Here is a 12,692-nt window from a genome sequence, read left to right as displayed (position 1 = left end):
ACCTCTGCTTAAAAACCTCCCAGCGAAGGAGCATGAACGCCAATAATCTCACAATATAACAGCAACAAATTGTAACAACGGCGCGATGTAGCGCGCCAGCTCCACGATGCATTTAGGGCAGGAAGCCCTCCTCCTCCCCTCTCTCCTGAATGAGTGAGGAGGGGGCGCTGGACTTTTGTCCCCCCCCCCCAGCCCTACTTTCTCCGACACGAGCACCAGTACGCGCGTGTACTAGTGATGGGACCCTCGCGCCCTCGTCTAAACCCCAGGAAGAGGAGGCGCATGCGCGCTCGGCCAGCCCCGTCTGGAAGAGGGGAGGGGAAAAAATCCCACGCCGCGCGCTCCTTCGCCTTAGGAGCAGTTAGTTGTGAATGGTTGAGGGTGTTTGGCCGGAGTACTCCGGGAGGGGAGGGGCGAGAGGGAAGTTGCTCGCGCTCTCTGACTCGCGCGCGCGCTGCGAGGAGAAACCGGGAGGAGGGAGGGAGGGAAAGAGACGCCGCTCCTTCTCCCTCAGTGGCTCCAGAGACGCCTCAGCGGGGCGAGACGCGACCGTTTGCCGCCCGCCCGCCCGCCCGCGTCGAGTGTCTCTTCTCTCTCTCACCCACCACCCACCCCTTTCTGGGTTGTGTGAGGGAGGGAAATAAAGACGGAAGCGGCGGCTTGAGGAGGGGAAAGAGAGAGGAGGGGAGGGGGGAAACCCTCACAAGATATATATGTATATATACAAAAGCAGTTGGGCTTCGTTGAAGCGCCGCCGCCGCCGCGCCCTCCTCCTCCCCTCAGCGACGGCGACAAAAGCCGGCTTCGCCTGAGGTGAACGAAGAAAGGCGGAGGTGGGGCTCGAGCGCCGCTGAGGGAAAAAGCGGACGGTTTCAGCTCAGTCAGTCGCGGCGGCGGCTCTCGCTGCTACTGCCGCCGCCGCCGCCGAGCTCGCTCCTGCCCAAGACCGCTCGCTCGCTCGCCGCCTCAGCCGCCGCTTCCTGCTCGGCCACACGATGCCGCGGGTCGTCCCGGACCAGCGCAGCAAGTTCGAGAACGAGGAGTTCTTCAGGAAGCTGAGCCGAGAGTGCGAGGTGAGGGAAGGAGGGAGGGAGGGAGAGAGCGCGGGGCGGAAGTGGAGAGAGAGAGAGAGAGAGAGACGGAGGGCGACTCCGTGCCCAGCGGGCGGCCGGCCTCTGGCGGAGTCCGCCGGCAGAGGAGAGAGCAGGGAGCGGGAGGAAGGAGACGGGCAGGCGCCGCTGCTTCTCCGCCGGAGAGGGAGGGGGGAGGGAAGGCGGCGGCGGAGAGGAAGGAGGAAACTTCGCGCCGGCGATGGCAGCGCTCTGCTGTCCTGCTGTGGAGTTGCTCTCAGAGAGGGGCGCGGGGTGGGTCGGTGGGTGGAAGTTTAATATCGCAGGCAGGATTGAAAAAAAAAAAAAAACACCCCAAACTTGGTGTTAGTAATGAGATGATGGGGGCTCCTCGTGGCTTGCACACGTTGGTGCCTACTTAATCCAGATTTATCCTTCAAAGGAGTGGGATCTGATAAATCGAAGAAGAAAACTTGTTGCCCAGGTCCCCTCTTTGATAACAGAGTGACCCGTTTTGCAATGGTTACCCCTCTCTAGAAGCACCCACCCACCCACCCACTCCTTTTTTAAAGAGAAGTTACAGCCCGGTGAAAGAGGAGAGAGGTGACATTTTGATGCCAACGGCGTCGTGTGGATGCTGTGAAAAACCTGCGTGCGTGAGCGTTGTTCTCACAATAAGCACCCGTTTGGAAGCACCCTTGGGGAGAGAAGCCACTCCCCAGGCAGCCCAACGCATTATTATTGTGTCGTTTAAAATGTTTTTCTTTTTTCTTTTTTAAAAGCCCAGTTTTCAGGATACGCTGCCATCACAAGGTGATTTACAAGACTTAATACACACGTTAATTACACTTAGTTAATTCAGTTTTTTAAGTAAATAATAAACCTCACTTTTCAATGGCAGGAGATACTGTACTCCCAGAGCAGTTTACAAATGTCAGTGATAGAACAGTCGCTGCCCTCAGGCTTATAATCTAAAAGAAGCAATCCAAAAGGAAAAGGAATTGAAAGGGAGGAGGAGGGGGGGAAAGAAGAAAATACATGAAAGCAACTTTACTTTGGTAAAGAAGCAACATCAGCCTCCCACCCCCAAGTAACAGTACTATTGAACCAAACACAGACTTGACTGAAAGTGCCTTCAGATTATTATTGGATTTTTTTTTATAGTAGTAGCAATACCTTTTCAGTATTGCCTTTTGGAGGCAGTTCCAAAGATAGAGCCAACACTGAGAAAAACCTATCTATCCCTGGTACTTTGGAGCAACCGACAACAGCAACTAGGGTTTTCCAATGAGTATGTAGCAGGAATGCTGCCCCAACCCTAGAAAGGTCTAGGATCACATGCTTCAGGGTGGTGTGTGGTTATTGAACCCTGTTCAGGTTGCATGGGAAAGGGAGCGCTTACTTTCAAGTAAGCAGAAGGCAGGGAAATGCAGTCCTATATCTGTTAAGGCAGAGACCTCCTATACAGCCAATACATCAGAATGGGGATTACTACCAAATAAAGATACTAAAAGTCCTTATTGGGGGTTATTGTGTCTGTGTGCTCTCCCTAACATCACTGGGGCACCCAGACTGGCCCTTCTTATCCTCTGCTCCACACCAAAAGGAAAAAGTGACCTCTATTCTCCTGCCACCCGCTTAACAACATGTAGTGTACCCTGCTTGTTCTTCGTAATTGATTAGGTGATAATAATGACTTGAATTCTGTTGCTAATATGGGTTACTAGCCACACATAAGTATGTGCTGAAAAAGAATGGGAAGTTGTTCTTTGGACAGACTGGTGTGTATTATCAGATAGTGACAATGTAGTTACAACTTATTTCACATAAGCGATGTTGAACATTTGTTGTCCAAAGCATGTAGTGAAAGAAGAAAAGGAAATCCACTGCTGTTAAGTTGCCCTGGTTTTGAGTGCAGGGGCCCTGGCGTGTGGGTATCGGCATGGAGGAGTTTAACAATTCATATGATTGTGCAGCTGCCATAGGATGCTATCTCTTTTGTACTCTTTTGTCCAAGGAAAATATTTTTTTTGGGGGGGGGGTCCTGGATCACATGCATTTTTATGTCCCTAATCACCTTTTCACACAAATATGTGGTTAAATAGTACTTTTATGCCCCTTACAATGTATGCTTATGTTAGGTAAAATATGAAATTATAATCCTTGTGTTGATGGGTGTGGGTACATGCATGTAGAACATGGCAAAACAGTAGTTATTCCACACTGATTAATTTTGGCTAAAGATTAATAACCTTGCATAGGATGGTTGCAGTGGACATTGAGTAGCTCAAATATTTCAGACTTTTTGTTTCCCTATAGCAAATGTGCTCAGTGCTAATTAGTTGGGGATACTGACTTTTTTCATTTGAGAGGGGTATTGTTTTTAACATTTTAAAGGAGAAAACTGGAGCGAACTCCTGTGTTGACTTATACAATACTCATTAGCATGGGATCTTGTGAACATGTTCCATATTCAGCGGTGGAGGGACTTCCTGAATTTGGAGCACATGTGGCAGCTCTTTATTTCCCCTTTCTCATTATGTGCTCATAGTGTCCGTATCTGGCATTTATTACATCAGATGCTACTAATGCCATTAAAACTAGAAGTTCAGCTTCCAATTTCTAGGCTGGAGTAGTTCACACATACAAACCCTTTAATTTCAGCTGCTGTATTTTCTCTTTTCCTTCCTTCTGCCCCAAAACTGAATGGTAAATTCTGTGCTGGATTGTGCATTCTCTTTTGTCTTGCTTTCCATTTGCTGCTGCATCTATGCATCATGATAATTCTTTATACATAAGTTCTTAACCCGAGGTACCACTGTATACATCCACATTTGCATTGTTTTCTTATATATAATATGCAGTTCACACAGAAGTTGCAGGATCTGAGTGCAGCTCTACTAATTATTGTAATCTTGTTAAAGTGCTTGGAAGTGCACACTGCAGTTTTGCTTTTCTTTCCTTTTTAGATGCAAACTAATTGTGAAATATTTAGTGCCTCTCCACCATGGGCATTCTTTACACACATGTTCATGGTGTTGTCGAGTCAGCTGTCCTCTTTGTGCCTTCTGTCCTTTCTGTGGAGATGTTGAACTTACATGTTTAATGGTCATTACATCCTATCCCAAGTACTGAATTTTTAGAAGAGACTTTGTTTCATTCTTTGCCTGCTGCATGAACAATGTTGACATCTCTCTCCCCAATAACATTTCCTTGCTTGTCCTTTTCCATTTCATTGTCTATGAATATTTTGCTCTTAGCACTTTTATTCAAAGGTGGGCAAATACAAAGCTGGGGATCATAGTGTGACTTTTAAAATAATGTCTGAAGATGAATTGTGTACAGAAGTATTTCTTGTGGAGGAGAGCACCCTCTTCTCAGCCTCTCTGGAAGTAGAATATTGTATTCAATTTGTATCTGTGTAGGCTTGCCCTTATCTCTTTCCTGGTATTGTAGAGAAGGCAGGATTCAGGTTTTGATTTGGCTTGTGCTTATTGCAGATTAAATACACTGGCTTCAGGGACAGACCACATGAAGAAAGACAGGCCAGGTTTCAGAATGCGTGCCGAGATGGACGGTCTGAGATAGTAAGTATATATGCATGGATCCTATACATTAGTGAAGTTTACTTATGTATCTTCCACTCCTCTGCTCTGGTCATCTTGGAGTCACAGCTAGTCTCACCTTAAAAAAACATAAACTGTTTAGATTCAATTTTCTTATGCTAGCAAGCCAGAATGAAATAAGTGGTCTGAGCTGCTAGGACTTACAGAAGGGGAAAACCCCTATTTTCTGCTGTCTTCAAAAATGTATGGGAATTTGGGAAGTACAGACTAGATGGCTAAAGCCTAGATCTAGACTGTAAAATGTTATTTGTTCACATATGGTCATTGTCCATGGCACTTTCAAGACCATTGGTCATTCCATTTTAGAAAGGCTTTCATCCTGGCTGTTTGAGAGTGAAAATAAAATTGACTAGACTTCCTTATTTCTTTAAATTGCAGGTTTATCGATTGTTTTTAGATATAAAATGCCTCAAATTACTTGGTGCTGTACAATAAATTTTGAAAAAGAGAATTCTGTACCTGCAGACTTACAATCTAATTTTAATAAAGTAGGAATTAGTGTAAAAAGTACATAGAAATAGAATATTCTGTGTGCTTAAAGGTTTCATACTCTACAGTTATATACACTCACTAATGGCTATCTCAGCAGGAACATTTAAGTACTGCTGTGCATGAATACTAAGAGCTGTTAAGAGAGAAACTCTTGTCTATCAGTATTTAGCATGCAGCTAAATACAAAAAGCTTTTTGGTGGTGGAAAACAGCAACAATCATATTTACCAATTTAGTTGTATTTTGTATTAGGTTTTACACCAAAAAATATTCCTTTTGTGAGCTTGGTTGTATTAAAAGCTAATTCTTCATGTTTTAAAACTGTGTTATACAAGGGAGTAGGTCTTGCTTATATCATTGCACTGTGGAATTTTGATTTATTAAAACTGCCTAGAACTTAGTTTTACTTTTTACTACTTTCTTTTTTCTATCCCCCTTCCCCCCCTTTTTAGTTTCTACTTATTTCTTCAATGAGACCTGTGTGCTCACTACCCACTACTGGCTGATTTTGTGCAATGTTCATTTTCTTGAATTATGACACTTAAAATATGACATTTTTGTATCCACCATTGTCTTCAAGTGCATTGTTTTTATGTGTAATGAAATTGGTAGAGAAAGTTCCATATTTGAAGGCTGGGGTATGATAGGCAATAAGCACATGTGTTGTACTTGTTCTTCATAATAAGACAGCATACCCTTTAGGAGTTGTGGCTGCTGGGTCTGCTGCTGTGGACCTATGATTTTAAGTTCATAAATGGTCACAATTATTCTAGCTTGTGCAGTGCTACTGTTCAAACAGCAGTATGATTTTTCTTTTCAGTTTGACAGAAACATTCCCATTGCAGCTGGTTCTTATGAACCCCATCTGTTGTAACAAAAAAAGTAGATAGTTGCCTTATAGAGAAATTGCATTGATCTGAATCCTCTGATTTTTGTCCTGAACATGTTGCCTGTCTTTTTAGATCTCACATTGGATGTGTTTGGATGTTGCAATAAACCATTGCTTATTGTGATGGGGATGAGCCTAGGAAAGATCATGCACTTCCCCTCCTCTTAGTGCCTCTGGTGTAGTTGCAAGGAGGAAGCTTTCGTTTCCATTTTGATTAACTGCAAGTCACCATTTTGTCAACACTCAACAAACTGTGGTTAGTCTTAACTATAGTTTGTTAGAACCAAACCAACTTCATACCAAATCTTAGTTTAGGGTTTTGGATGAGATGATAAACTGTGTTTAACCAAAAAATGAAAGTAAAAGCTGATCTCCTTGTGACTGCAAACCAGAGGCTTATGTACACATGTTCCTGTCACAATAAACCATTGTTATAGTAACATCTGCTTTATTGTGATGCCAAATATAGCCGTTATATTATTTTAATGGTGAAAACTAACAAGTAGAAAATGTTTGACACTCATTCAGACTTAACAATTAATTAATTAAATTTCTAAATCACCTTTCATCCAAGAACCACAGGGTGGATTACAATATAAAAACACAAAAAATAGATAACATAATAACAAGCAAAAAACAAACATATTTTGCTCTTGAATACTACATTGTTGGTCAAGCATTTTAAATTTTGCATAGAGTTCCTTTGAAAAAATATATATATCAGACTCTGCAAAAGCAAATAGTTAACATTCCTAGGTTTGCTGTACATTAAAATTACCTCTCACCATAAGCAGGAAGCTTTATATTTTATGATATCCTTAAAGTTCATGTGAAGCAGCCTTCTGTAACCTGGTACCCTCCAAATATTTTGAACTACAACTCAAGTCAACCCCAGTCATTATCGGCTGTAGTCGGGGTGAAGGCTGATGTAGTTGAAAAAATCTGGAGGGTACCAGGTTGCAGAAGGCTGCATTACATCAAAATGAAACTCACTTATTTTTATAACATATCCCCAATCCACATAAAATTCTTCATGTGATAGCTAATGTAAAATTATACAGTAGATTAGTTTTATAATCTGCTCTAACAATATTCATAATACCTAGTAACAATGTACAATTGCTCATTGGTTATCATGATAGTCATATTTATTTAAAAGTGTATTCATATACCGTATTTAATCCAAAGGTCTCAGAGTGGGCAACATAAATTAAATGTGAGTATAATAATCTCAGTAAAAACACAGTGTATCAAACAATATTCAGTTCAATGACCTCCAAATGATTGCATAAAAAGCTGTGATTAGGCCCTGAGCGTTATTTCGTGGAAGTACTAAAGATGATAGCTGATGGACCAAAGAGTGTTGCATTAATTAGGAGTGGTCACCATCACTATTATATAATAACAACTGTGACCTACTCTTGAGCAAATTCTGCCATTGCCATCAGTCAAGCTTATGCATGATACGTCTATTTGAAGCTTCCACAGAAACCTAAGGCAGCAACTAGTTTTTTAATAAGATTGTATGGGTAGATGCTCCTGCCAACCTAGCAGTTCGAAAGCACATCAAAGTGCAAGTAGATAAATAGGTACAGCTCCAGCGGGAAGGTAAATGGCGTTTCCGTGCGCTGCTCTGGTTCACCAGAAGCGGCTTAGTCATGCTGGCCACATGATCCAGAAGCTGTATGCCAGCTCCCTCGGCTAATAAAGCGAGATGAGTGCCGCAACCCCAGAGTCAGTCATTACTGGACCTAATGGTCAGGGGTCCCTTTACCTTTATGGGTAGATGCTATTTGACTAACAGTCTTAGGCTAATATTTTAATTACAATTTTGTTGTTTTAGGAATAAACATCCAGACAATATTTGGCAAAATGTTACTTATTAGCAATTTATTCAATATCTCATTCATAGTGATTCTAATGTGACATTCTTGGCATTCAAAATACCAATATATTTACAATACAGCTCATTTGTATATGTAAGATAATTGTATCAAAGAGTATATACACTATTAAATACTTTCATGCCACGTTTGTCCATGTCTCAAGAACCTTGAGAATCCTTGCAGGCTCCAAGCTTGTAACACATGTGCCTCATTTGGCAATCTATGTAGATTCTTGGGTGTGTTCCGATTCTGAGGCATGGCTCAATATTTAATCTAAATAATAAATAGCTTATGAACCTGATTGAAGTTACAGTAAGTGTGTCATTTTCTGTACTTGAATGAAATGATACTACATATCCTTGTGTTGAAACACTAAATTCAAATATTTAATCTTACAAGTGCGGACCTGCATCAAAATGTTGCAGTATATCCTCAGTCCTAAACAAGTATGCTTCGGTTCAAGGCTCCAGCAAAGAGGAGCCATGTGATGTTAAGAGTTTGCAGAGCCCCTCCTTTTTTTCTTACCTTCTTGAAACTTTCCTCCACAGTACTATAAGTAATAAGGCATTCAGAGCTTATTGCCAGCCCAGAGCCCAAGTGCTTTATTGGCATAGGTTTGGGGGTGAATATTATGCATGGAGACGGATGCTTTTTAAAACAACATGGCATGCATTTCCCCCAACTCTAATGATCACCTTTAGGATACAAGGGCTCGAATAGGCCAGAGCTCCTTCTATTTCTCTCTCACACACTCCTTAAATACTGCATGGCTCAGTCACCCTCAGTCATTGAATTAACTGATAGATTCACACAGACTACCTAGCACACCCACCTCAGCATCTTTTATGTCCCCTGGTGCAGAGATTCAATTATTTGAATTTGCTATTAGAGGGGTTATGTTTAACAAACTGGAGATCAGGAGTGTGACCTTTTAGCATTGAAATCTGTGCCCACCTATCCTGGCAGAGATTTTAGTGTATATTAGAATGCTTCTAAAGAGTTCTGCTCTGTTCTCTTAATGAGCTTCCTAAAAAGGATTTTGAAACTTTTTTGAAATTAGATGCCTGATATGTAGGTCTTGATTTGATGGTATAGTAGCTATTTCACCTATTCCCTCTTTGTTGTGACCATTAGGAAAGTAGATGATGATGGAACAAAATATTAATCTCCTTTAAAAACCAAAATAGTGAATGTGTATTTTTTTAAGAATCAGTGAGAAGTACACTCAAAATCAGGAACTGATTTAGTTGTGTTATTCAAAACAGTCGGGTTTTTAGTTTAAAAAAAGACAGCAGCTGCCTATAAAGACTGGTTTCTAACAAAACTTTAAGAAATGCTCTTGGCTGCTTATCTGCAGCTGCAACGTTTGAATCAAAATGTTACTTTCAATATCTACGTTCATTTCGCATCCTCCTGCTGTACTTCCTCTAGTGAGTTTGTATAGTGTACATTAATCTTGTGTGTGTTCATTTGTTGCTGGTGATGGAGACAGCTTGAGATACATTTTCTTTTCAAATGAGAATTCACAAACCTTTGCTTCACATTGTGTTTTCCCCATTATACAACTGTTCAGAGTTAAGGCTTTTTACTTATAAGTTGCACTTAAAATATAAGCACCCCTTAAAACATTCAAACCACTTAGTCAAACTTGCACTGCAAACCAGTACAGAATTTTCAGAAAGTAAAGTATTGATTATGTGTTGTATCTTATATCTGAGATAGCCAATGGCAAATGTTGTCAAAATGAAATCAGATGTTTGTAACTTAATATTTAAGAAAAATGATGAGTGCATGTTTTTTACTTTGAGCATTCTTAGTGCTGCTCAGCTTTAAAGACATAAACTGATGTAAAAATAAATTTCTGCCTGCATAATTTATGTAATGTCTTGCTCCCTGATCCTGTTTGTATTGATTTTTCTAAAAGGCTTTTGTGGCCACAGGAACCAATCTGTCTCTCCAGTTTTTTCCGGCCAGCTGGCAAGGGGAGCAACGGCAGACACCAACCCGAGAGTACGTTGACTTTGAAAGAGAGGGAGGCAAGGTAAGGACAAAAAGTATAGATTGTGGTTATACAGGTATATATCACAGTGGCTTTAAAATGTGAGCTAGAGGTTTATGATATAAAATGAACTTGTAATAATACACATTGATATTTCTTTATTTTTATGGTGGCCAGTTGCCTATTGCTTCTTTAAAACCATGCAAAAAGTATATGATACTATTACCATACATGCTGTGTAAATGTGGCAGCAGCTTAGTGGCTCCTAAATGGATTTTGCAGTATGCCCAGGATCTCAGGAAGGGGAGAACATTTAGCACAAAGAATAGAATAAAATATTGCTACTGCTTTCTAATACAGTGGTACCTCAGGTTAAGTACTTAATTCGTTCCGGAGGTCCATTCTTAACCTGAAACTGTTCTTAACCTGACGCACCACTTTAGCTAATGGGGCCTCCCGCTGCTGCCGCGCCACTGGAGCACGATTTCTGTTCTCATCCTGAAGCAAAGTTCTTAACCCGAGGTAATATTTCTGGGTTAGTGGAGTCTGTAACCTGAAGTGTATGTAACCCGAGGTACCACTGTAGTTTTCATGCTTTATAATAGTATTCAAATGTGTTTCACATTTTTTAATTGATACTCTAAGGCCACCTAACATATGGCATCTTCCTAACACAAATGTAGGAAGGTCTGTGTACAGAAAACCACACCATCATGTGTAAGACATTTTTGGAATATGTTAGCATTCAAAAATAAATTAATTAAGGTATTCTTGTTCTATACCCTTTTTCCTAGAGATGTAAAAGTCCAGAAAGAAACTGGATTATTTTTTTCCTGCGGGGTTTCCCAGGCCTTCACATCTTTAGTTTTTTCTACACCTGTATGTGAAGAAAAATGTATGAATCAGCCCTTCAAAGAGCACAGTAAAACTTATGCATCTCAGACAGATAAGCAGACAATGGAAAGTTGAAGTTTTGTGTGCATTTTTATAACTCTAAACATAGATATTGAATTGTGTGTTCGGTTTTGACTCCAATGGTGACATGCTGGCATATTGAAGAGTTTGGTATGGTCACATTATTCTAGATAAAATCTACACAACATGGAGTTGTTTAGATATCCTTGGGCAAGTTCTTCTCATCCTAGTCTACCTCACAAGGAAAAACAACAACATTGTACCATGCATTTTAGTATTTTGGGGTAGGAAAACTAAATTTAAAAGGTAGATGTGTTTGAATATATTTTCCATTAGTTACTGTACAACAGTGGTTGCCAACCTTTTTGGGTCTGGGACACATTTGGAATTTTGAGGAAGTGCCAAGGACACTAGTCACAAAATGATTGCCAACAGGGGTGTGGCTTAATGCACAATGGCTGCTGCCTTCAGAAGAACAGGAAAAGAACAGAGATGGGAACATAAAATGGTTCAAATATGAAGAAAACTATTCAGCTTTTTTTTGTTAAAATCTTTGAAAAACTTCCTTCTTTTCCAGGCTTTGTTAAGTCTTTGTTATGCTGTCTGTTGCTGGTGTGCTGCTGTAGATTAGAGATAGCAAATAAAAGATAACTGAATCCAGGAATCATTTTGAATTACTAAAGCCAGCCATGAACAGGCATGGCCACAAAGAAAAAGATATACTTAATGCTGGATGGCATTAAGTAATTTTTTACTATCTTTTTTGAAAGAAAATTTTAGAAATGCAAGGAATGCACAGAAAATACACTCTACAAACATGAATCGCCCTTGTACTTGAATGCCGTTGTACATCTATTTTATTCATTCTTCCTATGTCAAGAGGCAATACAAGTTCTATATCGATAGCTGAGTAGATTTACAACACGTGGTTTTTTTTCTATTCCTGGTTCGAACTTTTTTTGTGCTGAACTTTACTATTCTGTTTTGTTTCTGCTTTGTCTTAATGATGATATATATTTTAATTCTGTGCATTGCCCTGATCATGTTTATAAAGGGCAGCCTAAAAATCTTTGAAATAAGATAATTGAGTTTCCTTCAAGTTTTGCCTAAAATGAAGTTTAAATAGTGAATATAGGGCTTTCCACATCAGAGGAATTTTGAGGGGCAGCAAAGCATTTAAATAATAGCAAAATATATTGGGGAGGAAGTCCTGCACATTTCATCACTAAGGATTAAAAGAATGCTTGCTTTCTGTTGCAAACTGGCAAATTTCAACTTCAAGTACAGAAAAATATATATATTGACTTGAATATTATTTAATATGTAGTTATTGTCTGAGTATATAGTTGGATAAATAAAAGTACTGAAGCAACATAAGCTTATTGTTGGAGGCTGAACTGGATGGAGCAGTCTTCTGATCTAGTATGTCTTCTCTTTCATACATCCTTGTCTCTATATGAATATATGAATATTTATGGCTCCTGGCTCTCTACATGGCTGTTGGACTGGTACAGGTTATGCATCTTGTACAGCAGGCTTCCCCAAAATGAGCACACAGCAGTCCTGGAAGCAAAGGTACCTGTATTTTCTGTGACACACCCATATTACTGGTTGTGCAAGTAATGTGAAAATACAGTTTTGGTATGAAGAGGTATTTTGGTTTGTATCCTGAAAACTAAAACTGATAGATCTGGCTAGATGTACTGGCAGTTATGTGAGGATATAAGTGATAAGTCCTTGAGAAAGGAAGTGAGAGATTACCACTTTCTTGAAGTTTAACTCCTACTTCATTTCACTCATGGTGGTAAGGCAGTTC

The 12,692-nt window shown here is 40.4% G+C and overlaps 1 protein-coding gene across 4 annotated transcripts in view; it reads left to right on the top strand.

The window, feature by feature from the left end:
* Positions 1–356: 356 nt before the first annotated feature.
* CBFB (core-binding factor subunit beta) overlaps positions 357–12,692 on the top strand; it is a 44,560-nt gene continuing 32,224 nt past the window's right edge. The window contains exons 1-3 of one of the 4 annotated variants that reach the window (XM_081871621.1): positions 357–1,073; positions 4,571–4,657; positions 9,887–10,003. In XM_081871621.1, the coding sequence (XP_081727747.1) occupies positions 996–1,073; positions 4,571–4,657; positions 9,887–10,003 (282 nt within the window). In that variant the 5' untranslated portion in view covers positions 357–995. The remainder of the gene's footprint in view (positions 1,074–4,570; positions 4,658–9,886; positions 10,004–12,692) is intronic. The other 3 variants (XM_081871619.1, XM_081871620.1, XM_081871618.1) reach the window with 3 other exon arrangements.

This window comes from Podarcis erhardii (genome assembly GCF_964252035.2).
Source record: "Podarcis erhardii genome assembly, chromosome: 7".
Classification (NCBI taxonomy): Eukaryota; Metazoa; Chordata; class Lepidosauria; order Squamata; family Lacertidae; genus Podarcis; species Podarcis erhardii.
This window is presented reverse-complemented; position numbering and strand designations above follow the sequence as displayed.